Genomic DNA, 13,093 nt, shown 5'->3' with positions numbered 1-13,093 from the left:
CTCTGGCGACACTCTTTTGTAAGCTAAATGGCCGCATCGCTGATTGGCTCGTCCACGTCTATGCATTTTGTAGCATCAAGGGCGGCAGAACACCTAGCTCGCATAGCAGAGACTTGGTCTTCACCTTGAAGGCCTGAAGGACTAATTATACACTCGGAAGGAAGCCGCGCACAGTCATCGACGGACCGGTCGCGAGGGCGATGCACACAACATCTCAGCTAATGTGCGACCATCTCCCAGCCCTACCTTGGCGTCGCATTCCTCCGATGACCGATCAGGCCTTCTAAGACATTATTGAGGCTCAAGTGTTGCGACGGGCGGCTCAACAATCGACCCGCCCAGCGTTCGAAATAGCTGCGGCGCAGAAACAGTTCGCGCAACCCACGACCGTTTGGTACACCACAGGATCGCGATGGATATGAATAGACAGCAGGATCACGGGGCCAAATGCCCCACGCGTATTGCAAGCGGCACAACCACGTGGAGTCAGAACTGTGCCAGCGGATCGCTCCCCGCGGCTCGGGCTGAGACGTGTTGCTGGACCTCGACCTCAGCCTCGGGTTTAATCTCCATCTGGCAACCGATGCGCCGCGGACATAGGTGTTAGGGTTGGTCATGGATGCGGCACAGAACCTTATCACAAGCTCCGTCTCCTGTGCATACGTCTGCGAACTTGTGTGCTTTGGGTGAGTGAGCGTCTCGCTTCACCTGGCATCGGCTTATCTATGACAGCGGCAATGTTGGTCTCGGCACCACGGCACCCATGTCTTAACCCCAGAACTTCACCATCAAAGCAGTGCTTCTTGCGACCCGGCATCTCATTGCAGTACTGTGAACCGAATAAACCCGTCACCGACGTTACGGTAGACGGCAACCAAGGCAGACGCCGCAACGTGGGAAATGATGAAGCCTGCAAGGCTCATGCGGCACAGTACCAAGCCGCCACGCACGCAACCCCTTCCTTCGGGTTGAATGCACATCATTCATGCATCCTCATTGTTGGATTCCAAATCCCCTGTCCCTTCCTCTTCGCGTCGACATCAGCTTGGTAATAAAGCGCACACGGACACACCTACGCACAAGACAATGCGACTGCTGTGGGGAGCATGGACAGGTCAAGCGAGGCTTATGCGGCGCAGTCACCAACACACCTGTCTAGTCGACTTACAGCAACTGTTGGCGAGTCCGTAGGCAGCCCGCATCTGGATCCTCCGCAATACGCGAGCAGGATCACGAGCAACCATCAAGGATGCCAATCCTGCCAGGGCACCGGTCAACGTTCTTGCAGCTCCTCGAAGACACGATGTCACGATGTCCAGAGGCAACCTCCGCTGACTAACGTCTTTAGGCAGCCAATGCGTGTAGAGGCAGGCAAGGAGCGTACCTGCCTAGACAGCACGATCGTCAGAATAGTTGCTTGCGCAATCGAGATTGGTCTGCTCGTATAGACAATGTACAAGCTTACATTTTGTCTTGCCATCCGGCCCGATTGATCAACAACAACATCGTATCAACGAACAAAAAACTCTGTTACTGTATGCTCTTTGTAAAGCGAGCGACCAAGCTAGACAAAATCTAAAATAAAACAACAACTACTCCCCAAGCGCCTCTCAGGTTCTGGCCGTTCTAGTTCTCCTAGCCTGAATCATGTATGTATATGCCCTGACCATGCGATGCTATGCAAACAAAATGAAAACGAAGACTCTAAACAAAACTGTGCAAACAATGCTATAACCAAGACGCAAATAAACGAGAGATCAATGCACACCGCATATACTCTAACCGAAACCCCATGCCATGCCGTGTCGTCGTTTAAGCCTCACCGCCTGTGAAATGTCTCCGGGTCAGGGGCCGGTGCTCCAAACAAGTCTCCGGTGGTGCCACCAAGCAAGATGTCTTGTTCGGTAAGTTCCGCGTTGGTGAAGGAGAGGGGATGGCGTTGTAGTTGTGGTTGTTGTGGCTGTTGTTGATGTGACTGGTGTAGTGGTGGTGGAGGCGGATATTGATGTAACGAAGGATGTAAGCCTTGCTCTTGCGGGACGTCCAACCAAGATAACGTTGCTGCAGAAGAAGAAGAAGCCGATGCAGCTTGAGCGCTCAAACGACTGATGCCTGCACTGGAACTCGCACCCCTGCTCCTGCCACCCGCCCTATCACCTCTTCTCGACGGGCGTTTGGCGACCCTACCGCGAGTAACGGTAGTACTACGACTTCCCGTCGACATCATTGACGTCGTCGAAGTAGTGGGTGCTCGTACAATCCCACTCCCACAACTTCGTACACGCTGACCAATTCTCCCCTCGCCCTGTTCTTGGCCCCCCGCCCTCGACCTTGCACCCTCGTCAACCCTACACCCCAATCAGCGCCTCCTCTTTCTCACCCTCCCCCGCTTCCCTCCCATACGTGAAGTAGACTCACTGGTGAGAACCGCCCGCGCCACCTCCTTCAGGCCATCCAAAGGGGAAGGCGCTTCGCTCCCCTGGTCTCCGCTTGGGAATGTCCATGTGGTGGAAGTTGCGGAGGTGCTCGACGAGATGGTCGCGTCGTGTGAAGCCTTTGTCGCCTACGCGGTTGCAGCGCGGTACGTTGCAGGGGTACTCTGGCGTGCCTACGCCGTGGACGGTGGATTGGTGGCGTTGCAGGTCTGCGAGGCGGGTGAAGTTTGCTGAGGAGGTGCAGGAGGCGATGTCGCAGGTCCATGTTCTGTGGGGGGAGATTGGTTAGTGGATGGGAATGGGGAAGGGAGATTGGGTAATTACTTTGTTCGACTGCTGCTTCTGCTTTGATGTTAGTATCTCAACACCAAGTTTCGATACAAAGATGCTCACCTAGTCGGAGCTTGCGAAGAACTCATCCCTAGATCACCGCCGTGACTTTGCCAACCTCCAACGTCATACCCGCTAGCTACTGGCTGTTGGTATCCAGCAGTCGGCGCAACATTGACAGGTTGCACGTAGTAGTCTGGAATGATCTGGTACGGTTGAGGTGGGTAACATTGATACTGTGCGTAGTATGTGTTGATCTGGGATTGTGTGTATTGAGGTACTGATGAAGCTGGGTAAGAGGTTTGATAGTTGTAGTTCCCCTGGTCAGAAGAAGAATACTGGTGTTATTAGTCGAAGCAAGTGACGACGAACAGATTAAGTTTGACTTACGCTGTATCCGGACATGGCGGGCGAAGGCGGTTGTTCCTGCTTCGGGCGTATCGTCTTCGTCTTCTTCGTACGGCTTGTAGTGGTGGAAGGGCGATAGACGGGCGCCACGGGCGAAGTGATGATGCGTAGCTTGTTTGGTCTGAATGCCTTTCTTGTACTAGAGACGGAAGTACGTCTTCGGGGACGAAGTTGAACTTGCTCGAGAGATCTATGAAACCGGTGTTAGAAGTTGTCGTTGATGATGCTGTTGCTTTTGCTATCCTGGCATGCTTTCGAGTCTTATATGAAGCGAGCATGATAACTCGTTCCCTCATATCGGCAAAGACCTTTCACTGCCACCCCAGAGCTTATGCTATAGACCCTCAAGAACCGCATCGACTCACAGGTATTTCGGAGGGAATGAACCGTCCGGGCGCCCAAAGCCATCTCCCTGAGGGCCGTAGTGTGCCAACATGGCGATGACGAAACAAAGTTAGAAGTGTCGTAAGGCGAGAAGTCGGATCAGGTTGTGGATTCGCTCGACAGGGCTTGACGATCGCGTCTTTGGTAAGCGTTGCGATCTCCTTGTACAAGGACCGCTACGCCAGAGGCCAAATGTGTGAATATAGAAGTCCAAGATTGCTGAGGTGGATGCGTAGGATGGCGAGGCGAAGCCAGTACCAGCTTGGTGGTACCCCACACAACTAATCGGTATAGGGCTGACGACAACTAGTGTCCGTGCCGTCACCGGAAAATGGAATTGTAGGGTCTGGTCGCGGCGCGGGTGAATCAGAAGGCCTAATGTTGTCGTATGCTGTGGGAGAATTGAGGCGGTGAAATAGTGGTCTAGGTGTAGAGGTAGGAAGCACAACGAGGACACTGGTAGATCTGTGTCGTCTTATGGCGATGCAGGGCGAGTACCCCTAGGCCCCGATCCAACTTTAATTGAACTGTACCATCTCTTTCATTTGTCGTTGTCATGGCTTGGCAAGGCAAATAGCTAGAATAGTCCAATGCGTACACGTTGGTGTTCTGATCTTGGTGTACCGGGATATATGATAGGCATGGTTCACCGATTAACACACATGCGGGTAGGTCGATGGGCCCCGTGTGACTGGATGTGCATGCGTGGCTCTTGTTCGCGTACTTTCGTTCCGCGGTGTAGGAACGAACCCCTGCTACGCTGCAGAACGTGGCCTGGAGCCTAGCGATCGGCCTGAGGTCTATCATGTTCGACATGGTCGTTTCGCGATGCTCCAGGCTTTTCCAGCTGGCTCTCGGCAACTCACCCGACCACTTGATCGCTCGAAATCATCGGAGCACTTGTGATGGCCACATGCCTTCGAAACGCATTGAGATCAAACATTGCTTGACCGCCCGTCTCCAAGTAGGTTAGCCGTCATCAAACGCCCATTTCGCGTCTGGTCTTCGTCTGTCTCTGCTGCTGCTGTAAGTGGGTCAATTAACCCGCAACCCGATGGACTTGGACCGGCGCACGAATGCCGTAAAATGATTGATGCAGTAACCGCTCAACTCAAAGTCATGCACGAGTTAGTGCTGCCGGGCGTAACGGGGCGTAACTGAAGCTTGAACGTCGCGGAAGGATTCTTCGCTTAGGCGGCCAGTGACATGCGACCAGCCTCCTCCTGCAGCCCTGTAGGCTCCACCGATTGGGGGCGGAACCCAGTGTAACGTCGTCTGGACCAATTGAGCACATTCCGCAGCCGTTAGCCACATCATGTCAGATTACGCCCGGCGCTCAGACCGCTACAACATCCTTGGACGGCCAAATTGTCGCGGGCGGAGGGCCTGCACTTGGCAGGTGAGCCTCAATAAGTGCTATTTGATCCATGCATAATTGTCTCACCGTGACTTACACCTCGCGTGGTCGGTCGGGTGCCTGCGGGCGGACATTAATACGCACCGAAGATACCCTCATGGAAGCGATTCAAGATCCGAAGAGCAAAAGTTGTTTGCCCTCAACGGGACCCATTCCAGGACTACCTAATACTTAATCTTAATACAGAACTCAATTACCCCAAGCCGAGCATGCGGGTCGGTAAGAAGAAAGCAGCCGACTGCTCATAGCTCATCTTCCAAGAACTTGTAGGCAAACCGGAAGTCAGCTTTCCTACGGTTCATCCTGCAATAAGGTTAGCACTGTATGACGTGCAGAAATAGCACGGCGTGGCGCGAGTTTGTAATACGGCAGCCCCGCGTAAGGCTGGTGGACAGAATTAGGTGCTTACCATGTGCTCTCATAGTCAAAGAAGCGGTACGTCCCCTGCTCGTAGTCTTCCGTGATTGCTTTTGGTTCTTCGTGGCGTTGGAACCATGTTTGATATTGCTTGTGAAATCTCCAGCTCTGCGACTTGAGTGCCTTTGCAGCCAGGTATTGCTGGTACGTGCCTTGGCGGTAGTAGAAGGCGTAGAAGAGAGCGTCGGTCTCGATGCGGGAGTACAAGCGAGGATCATCGAAGATGGGTAACGGCTCTTGCGGGTAGTGCGCGGGCGTAAACGGATAGGGATTCTGGGGTCGGTAGTGGCGCGGCGCCTCAGTATCCGCAGAGTCCGGCGCGGTGGCCATGGATGCTGCTAGCATGTGCTCATTCGGAGGTTTCGAGGCAGAGGCGGATATGTCGTTCTTGGTCGCCTCGAATGTGTCCAGGAGGTCCTGCAGGCTCGACGGTAGATGATACACTGATTCCTCTTCCTCCTCTTCTGCATGAGAATCACCGTTCGTTAACGGCGGGGTGGCAGCCGATGACTCCTCCTCTTCTACAGGCTCGGGAGCGGGTGTCCTTCTGCTGGACTTCGATGCGTCTTCCGACGAAACGGCGCGCGAAAGGGTCTCCTTCTCCGCAGCAGGCGTCACGGGTATACTTGCCGCGGGAGCTGGCGATGCTTGTGCGGATTCGGCTGGCTGCGCGCGCGAGGCCAGTTGGGAATGTGTTATTGCCGGGGAATTCGCTGCACTTGCCCGTGCGCCGCCAGGAATGAGGCCTGACTGTGCTGCGGCCCCTCCCGGTGGTGGTGGCAGAGGAGCAATGCCCACTCCATTCTTATCGCTCGCGGCTGCAGCAGCGGCGGCCGAGGCGTACTTTAAGGGCTCGCCCGGCGTCCTTGTCGGTATCGGCGCGGGCTTCATCGCGTTGGCCGTGGTATTTGAGACGCCAGGTAACGGCGTGTGCAATGTTGCTAGTGCTGGTAATGGCGACTTCATCTGTGTCGAGGGCCGTCGTGCCTGTTGTTGTACTGCCTCTGTCGCTTTCGGCTTGGGTGCTGGCGGTCGCACGTCTGACTCGGGTGTGTCGTCTGCTATCGACTGCGACTCGTGTGAAGACACATGGTCCAGGTTCTCGCCCAGGCCAAAGATGGCCTCCTCCTCTTGCAGGTTGAAGTCGTCGTATATTGTGTCGTCGTCCATGAACTCGGGGTCCTGATTGCTCTCGACGTAGTACTTGATGCTGTCCTCAATCTCCTTGACCTGTTCCGTCTCGACATTGCCATTCTCCAGCGCTCGATGCAGCAGGTCCAGCTTGCCCTGATGCCATTTATTCCGCTCGACCGACTCTTCCAGCTCTGCGACTCGCTCTGCCTTGGAATTGTCCCCCTTCTTCGTCTTTTTGACGTTGGCATGTAATGTCTCGATCTCGGTCTCGATGGTCTCTATTTGGCGCTCCAGCTCCTCGTTCATCTGCTGCAGGAACTCGACCATCTCCATCTTCTCCTTGTCCTTGGGGTCGATTTTGGACGCTAATTGCAGGCCTTCCTTGGAGTATGCTTTCGTCTTCATCTCCTTTTCGACGGCCTTGAAGCGCTCCATTTGCTGTCACATGTCAGCGTCCCATCATGCCGGGAGGCGGCGGTCAGCCTACTGTCTCGATGAGCTTCCGGTGGTCGAGCAACGGCTTCTTGTCCTTGATCTCGGACATGGCGGCCCACGTCTTGATCTGGTCCCGCGAGCGCTGCAGCTTCTTGATCTCCTTCTTCAGCTGGTCCTCGAGCTTCTCCTTCTGCGAGGGGTTGCCCGTCTGCATAATCTTCTCATATATGTTCTCGAACGTCGCGACGCCTTCGGCGACTTTCTTGAAGCATTTGTCGATCTCCTGCTGGAGCTTGCGGGCGGCCATGGCGAGGGTCGAGCCTCGTCGTGAGGACTTTCGCGGTGGTTACGGCAATGATTGCGGCGCCGGGGGTGGCAGCGGCCGGGAGACAGTCGAATCGCGCGAGTGAGGGCGTTCGACGGGGAATGGCGTGGATGTTTGTCGTGGGCTGAATGCGGAGGCGGACGTATCGCATAGGTAACGCGATGCCACAGGGCTGGCCTAGCGTCCTCGCCAAGAGTGCGGCCACTAGCCACCACGATTGGCCCCACGCGTCTGGTTTCATCTACGCGTTCCACCCTCTTCCAGCCCCGTCTCATAATTGTCGCATGTCGCAATTCCCATGCGTGACGTCGTTGCGCTGCTGCACGCATCACCGTGAGGCTATCGCACACTGAGCCACCCAAGTTTCTCTCACCACGGCTGCTACCCCGCCATCATGAGGAGTACGGACCCCGCCTCCATGCACACGTAACCACGACTATACTAAGCGTGTCTAGCGGTGCTGCAGAGGGTCAAGTCGGCATCAGTCACGGTCGATGGCCAGTTGATCTCCTCGATTGGCAAGGGCTTGCTGGTCCTTGCTGCCGTCTCCAAAGACGACACGGAGAAGGATGTTGAGGCCATGGCTAGCAAGATACTCAAGGCCAAGCTCTGGGACGACGATTCCAAGGACCCGCCGGGCCGCGTATGAAGCCGATGCTTTTTCTCTCGGCTGAGACTGACATGCCAAGTGGAAATGCAACGTGACCGATATCCATGGCGAGGTTTTGTGTGGTATGTGTGAAACTCTATGACAGTGCTTTTGCTGCGGAATCGTTGTGCTGAATGTCGACAGTCTCCCAATTCACGCTACTGGCCTCTATGAAGAAGGGAAACAAGCCGGATTTCCACCAATCCGCAAACGGCGACCAAGCCAAGACACTATATCAAGCTTTCTTCAAGAAGGTCGGATCTCTCTATGAGTCCAACAAGGTCAAAGACGGACTCTTTGCCGCCATGATGGATGTTGCTTTGGTTAACGATGGGCCGGTAGGTTTGGATTATACCTGCCTAGATGGCGAGGTACAACTTAAGCATTACATTTCCTGAATGTGTGCCGCTTTGCTTGCTAATGCTAATGGACATTGCTAGGTCACTATCCAAATCGACACCAACCCACCGAAGACGGATGCTTCAACCTCGGGTGCTCCAAACAGAAGCAAGCAGCAGACAGTCGACGTTGATGACCGCAAGTAGCACGTATAGTACACATGCAGGCCTTGTACTAACTCTCGTTCAATCCGTAGTGGTCAACAACGTGACCAAGATCACGCAAGAATTCAAGATACCGGTAGAGCGACTTGAGTAGATGTCAATACAATCAGCCGCCGTGTTTACGATTATCGACTTGCTTGTACCGACGGCGCGTCGTGATCAACACAGACCCGGGTTATTGTCACCGCACCACCAGGAGACATTTACTGCTGGACAACAACAATGCGCCCCGCCAGACAAATACAATATTCATCCATACATGCCGCCTCACACCATGCCCATTTCCACTGCATGTACAGACGCTGCTTATGTCAGACATACCGAACGTGCGCATGGGTTGCAACTCCAACCCGAGGATAGGGCTTGCCCCCGTGCCGATGCGCCACTGTCTTAGCCGATATGCAGTTGGACAGAACCTTGCACATTACGCCCGGCAGCACGGTAATTAACTAGACTCGCGAATGACGGCGCGGCATGCAGTTGGATTGAGCACCCACGCTGTTTGAGGTAGGGTATGCGAAAGCTATTAACTCGCTGATAGATTGAAGCACTCTATGCCAGTGACAGACCTATAGGAGAGCACACGGCTCTTCGTCGTCAGCACCGTCTAAATTCGTCGAATGGTTTTTAAGCTACAGCTTTGCCCTTGGCCAAGCACGACGAGCCATGATCATGTCTCATCGACAAATACTATCTCGCATGGATAAGTTGCTCGAAGATGGGCGCCTCTATCTTACCGCCAAGCTACCGTTGCAAGGCCTTCAGGTGACGCCTGCATGTCGATTGGTGGTTGGGCAGCTATCTAGATACCACCAAAGCGTGTGTAATGCCCTGAAACACCTGAAACGCATCCATTTCGAACTCGCTGGGGTTTTTGCTGACAGTGACACTGACGTGTGACTGTATCACACGCAACACACACCTCAAACGGACGTGTGGACTAGATTGCAGTGACAACCTATTCGAAGCTTGTCTGGCGCCTCGTCAACTCCACGTCTTGCTTCGCACCACAAGCTCCATTGCGGAAGTGGCAGTGTTGATTCTGAAAGAAGGACCCCTTCAACACGCATTCATGACAGTGGGCTGACTGACCCGCTACTTCCGGTGAAGAGACAAGGTTTATTCCTGCTTCTGCTTGGTAATACCTTCAACGCTTACCACGCCCATGAAGCTTCAGAATAGATCAGGCTTCGATGTGCCCACCACGTCAAGTATTCTGTCTGGTTTCTTCCCTTCGATAGTTGCACTTTCGACCTCTTTCACCACTCATTCAAGCCCACGCAGCTGTTGGCTTTTCCTCCACGCCGCTTCTCGTGAGTTAAATGCAATTCAGCCTGAAGCTCGAAAATTCCTGATTCGACATGTCTCTTGTTGGTCGACTGCACAATCGGAAGCTATTGGACTTTGAGGGGCGCGTATCCCGTAACCGCTCGGAACGTTGGTCCGCCATCGTGGGTAAAGGGTATCGGAGTAAATCTTGCTGGCTTATAAAATGTTCAAAGGGTAATTCTAGTCCTCAAAGCTGATTTCGAACGGCGGCCGCATTGCTCGAATGTCATCTCACGTTGGGAGCGCAGAATCCATCAACAGGCGCCGCTCGCGGGAGACACTCTCTTATATGCTTCGATCGTCTAATGTCGCATCTTCCGCGCAAGCCATGCAGCTGGATTATTACCAAATTAGGGTTGTTGATGCGAGGTTTGGCTTCATTCGATGCTCAACCCTGGTTTGCATCGGGAAAACCAAAGGTCTCGGCTGAAGTCCACAGAAGTCGTTGCGTGTTATTCGTGAAACGGACCATCTTCATAAGTCTGCTCACCCAGACTCCAGCATATCCGCATACAGATTGAGAGAGCTTCCAATAACATCCACGATAGCCCAAGTTTGAGATCCTTTGAAGATCATCGCCCAGACCCTGAGCACCCCCGCGCTGAGATGTCGTGTAAAGTTGGGCGAGTCGGGCGTAATATCGGCGGGTACGGCAAACTCGGTCTCATCCAACATGCTTTTCACGATCGCGATGATTCTGTGCTCGTCTTCTGTGATGGGTCGGTCTGCTTCTGGTACCGACAGGGCTTCAAGCCACTTGCTCATGAGGTAGGCGCACTCGAGCGTGCACAAGGAGTGTTGGATGCTCCAGATGAACGATTGTGTCTTTGCTACGAGACGATAGCCGATCTTGATGGGTATGGAAAGTGCGTGAGCCGAATGGAGCACAGCTCTTGTGATCTTTGGCGAGCGTCTGATTGTAGGTCCGGCGCGGAAGGCGTTGGCAATCAGCACCGGGTCGCGCGTCTCTAAAGCTCGACCTGCGGTGTCCACGTAGAGTCGTATGTATGCCAATCGAAGCAAGGCAGTTGAGTTGAAAGCGACAGGACCGTTCTGCGACATCGGATCCAGCGATGATTCGGGATTTTGGCGCCATCCTGTCTGCCAGTTTCGCAGAGCGTTCTCGAGCGACGCGATGTCTTCTGCGCTCAGATCACCGGGTCCTTCAAAACGACATCGTGCCACTTGTCGGAGGAAGAAAACATGCTGTATCAGGGCGTGTATCAACGCGTAGTTTCCAGACGACGAGTTGACCTCGGTGACGTCGCGGCCTTGCTTTGTAAATAGACGTTTCAATGCATCCTGGAACAGGACCTCAGGCGCACTTTTCTTCCTCGCTTCCCTCCATAAAGCCTCTGTAGGAGCCTTGAATTCAGCGGCACTGCATGGCAAGGGCAACTTGACCTCGCTCGTTAGCATGAACGGAGGAATGTTGTAGACAATGCAGTGGAGATTGGAGAAGCCATAGACGATGAACTTGGTCCTTTTGATCGTTTCGCGCCGAATCCAGTCCGACCATGAGATGGTCTCATGGAGAGGTTCGGTCTCGAGTCCGTCGTCACGGATAAGGGTAGCTAAGATGCTTTGGATTGCTAACGCCTCTCTGAGAATCTCTTTGTGTTTTGCCCAAGTGCACAGTGCCATGAGCAAGAGTAGTGCCTGAGCGGTCTGCATGAGATCTTCGCCAAGGATAGGAACATCAGCCTGGGAAGGTAGACCCAGCGGTCCCGAGACGGAACCCTTACGTTGAGGGCTACGAGGGTCGCTCGGATGATTGTGGGGCGACGAATGATCCGACTCAGAATGATGCTGGAGCTGCACCAGGCGCGTGTCCCGTTTCCTGATACGGTGCGTCGCGATTGCTTTGCTTACGTTGAACAGCTCGACACCCTTTTCGCCCTCGAAAGTGTATTGCGCACCGATAGCTGCCAATGCTAGGAGTAGCTCTATCGAACATGTCTTCACGGACATCGTGGGTATATGGAGGAATGGCATGTGCTCGTGGAATCCGTTGATATACGCAGCAATATATCTGCACAGTGCTAATCGAGTTGGTAGGACGAAGTCGCTGGGTATGACCATGGAGAAGGGCTGGAGCATCTCGAGAATTTCCTGACGATCCTCGTGTGAAATATCTGCGAATGATCGTTTCCGAGCGGATTGATCGTCAGGCTGCAAGGAAGGAAAACGAGAGCCGAATCGTGAAAGCGACGGCGGCTCTTCTAATTGGGTTGGTCTCCAACCGTGTGTGGGTGCTGTTGCTCCCTCTGGCTCGGTCGCCATTTGTTGACCGTAGCCAAATGAGTCTGGAGAGAAGAACGGCATGGGCTGTTCGGTGTTGATCAGGGACGCAAAGTGGTACGAATTTAGTGGTTCACTGTCAAGGAACGAAGTGAGACTGTCCAGTGACTCTCCAAAGGTCGACTCATAGCTATGAGCAGACGGCTCTGTGAGCATGGTTGAGTGTGGGCCTTCAACACTCGCGGCGATCGTGCTAGCATGAGAAGGCATTGGGGTTGGCATCGCATCATGAGCAGAGCCGTTTGCCATGTTACCTTGAAGAGCTTGATACTCGGCAGCCATGGACAATGCTGTCAAAGAGTAGGGGCTGTGGTGCCCGAAGGTCATGGAGGCGTGTGACATTGCGGGTTGTTGCGAGGATTGCATGTCCATTACAGCAGGCGAGGATATCATACTGGGTATTTCGGGCACTGGACGTCCAGCATCGAAACTTGACCGCATGCGCTTGTGCGGCCGAGTCTCGACCGAGCCATATGCATCTCCAGCGGGAGTATGCTGGTGATTCTGCTGTGTACTTTGCTCTTTGCGATGAGTGAGTCGCTCATGGCGAACGAGCAGGTCACTTGAATTGAGTTTTTAGCTGCTGCCGTGAACGACGCTGGACGTATCGTACCTGCGTGTGAATGAATAGTTGCATGCTGCGCAGCTGAAGGGCTTCACACCGCTATCTTGACGCATGTTAGAATTGGCTTACGATGCGAGCCGCACGACTTACGAATGCGCTCATGACGCTGGAGATGCTCTAGCCTAGCAAAGGCCCGTTGACAGTGTGGACATTGGAATCGCTTTTCCTTCTTCCCCGGTTGAGCTTGCGGGACCTGCTCTCCACTGGTACCGGTAGCGGCTTCCATCAAAGACCAATCGCAACGCTTTCGCTCACACAGGGCCCAATTGCGACCGGCTCAGCAGGCGATAGCCGAGTTTTGGAGCAGCCTGAACACTTAGACGAAGTTTGGAGACAGCAAG

At 54.0% G+C, this 13,093-nt stretch overlaps 4 protein-coding genes across 4 annotated transcripts; 2 read left to right on the top strand and 2 right to left on the bottom strand.

Annotated features, from left to right (window-relative positions):
- Nucleotides 1–5,216: 5,216 nt before the first annotated feature.
- On the bottom strand, nt 5,217–7,267 carry J4E87_002066 (uncharacterized protein; the record flags this gene model as incomplete). Its single annotated transcript, XM_049373705.1, has 3 exons — nt 5,217–5,277; nt 5,384–6,963; nt 7,013–7,267. 3 exons carry the CDS (start codon nt 7,265–7,267, stop codon nt 5,217–5,219), a joined length of 1,896 nt encoding a protein of 631 aa, XP_049237075.1.
- Nucleotides 7,268–7,679: 412 nt separating this feature from the next.
- On the top strand, nt 7,680–7,934 carry J4E87_002065 (uncharacterized protein; the record flags this gene model as incomplete). Its single annotated transcript, XM_049373704.1, has 2 exons — nt 7,680–7,686; nt 7,741–7,934. 2 exons carry the CDS (start codon nt 7,680–7,682, stop codon nt 7,932–7,934), a joined length of 201 nt encoding a protein of 66 aa, XP_049237074.1.
- A 170-nt stretch (nt 7,935–8,104) lies between these two features.
- On the top strand, nt 8,105–8,479 carry DTD1 (D-tyrosyl-tRNA(Tyr) deacylase; the record flags this gene model as incomplete). The annotated part of the gene is made up of 2 exons (XM_049373703.1): nt 8,105–8,272; nt 8,375–8,479. 2 exons carry the CDS (start codon nt 8,105–8,107, stop codon nt 8,477–8,479), a joined length of 273 nt encoding a protein of 90 aa, XP_049237073.1.
- Nucleotides 8,480–10,312: 1,833 nt separating this feature from the next.
- On the bottom strand, nt 10,313–12,469 carry J4E87_002063 (uncharacterized protein; the record flags this gene model as incomplete). The annotated part of the gene is made up of 1 exon (XM_049373702.1): nt 10,313–12,469. One exon carries the CDS (start codon nt 12,467–12,469, stop codon nt 10,313–10,315), a length of 2,157 nt encoding a protein of 718 aa, XP_049237072.1.
- Nucleotides 12,470–13,093: the final 624 nt, after the last annotated feature.

This window comes from Alternaria ethzedia (assembly GCF_023757985.1).
Source record: "Alternaria ethzedia strain BMP 0044 chromosome Unknown scaffold_3, whole genome shotgun sequence".
Classification (NCBI taxonomy): Eukaryota; Fungi; Ascomycota; class Dothideomycetes; order Pleosporales; family Pleosporaceae; genus Alternaria; species Alternaria ethzedia.
This window is presented reverse-complemented; position numbering and strand designations above follow the sequence as displayed.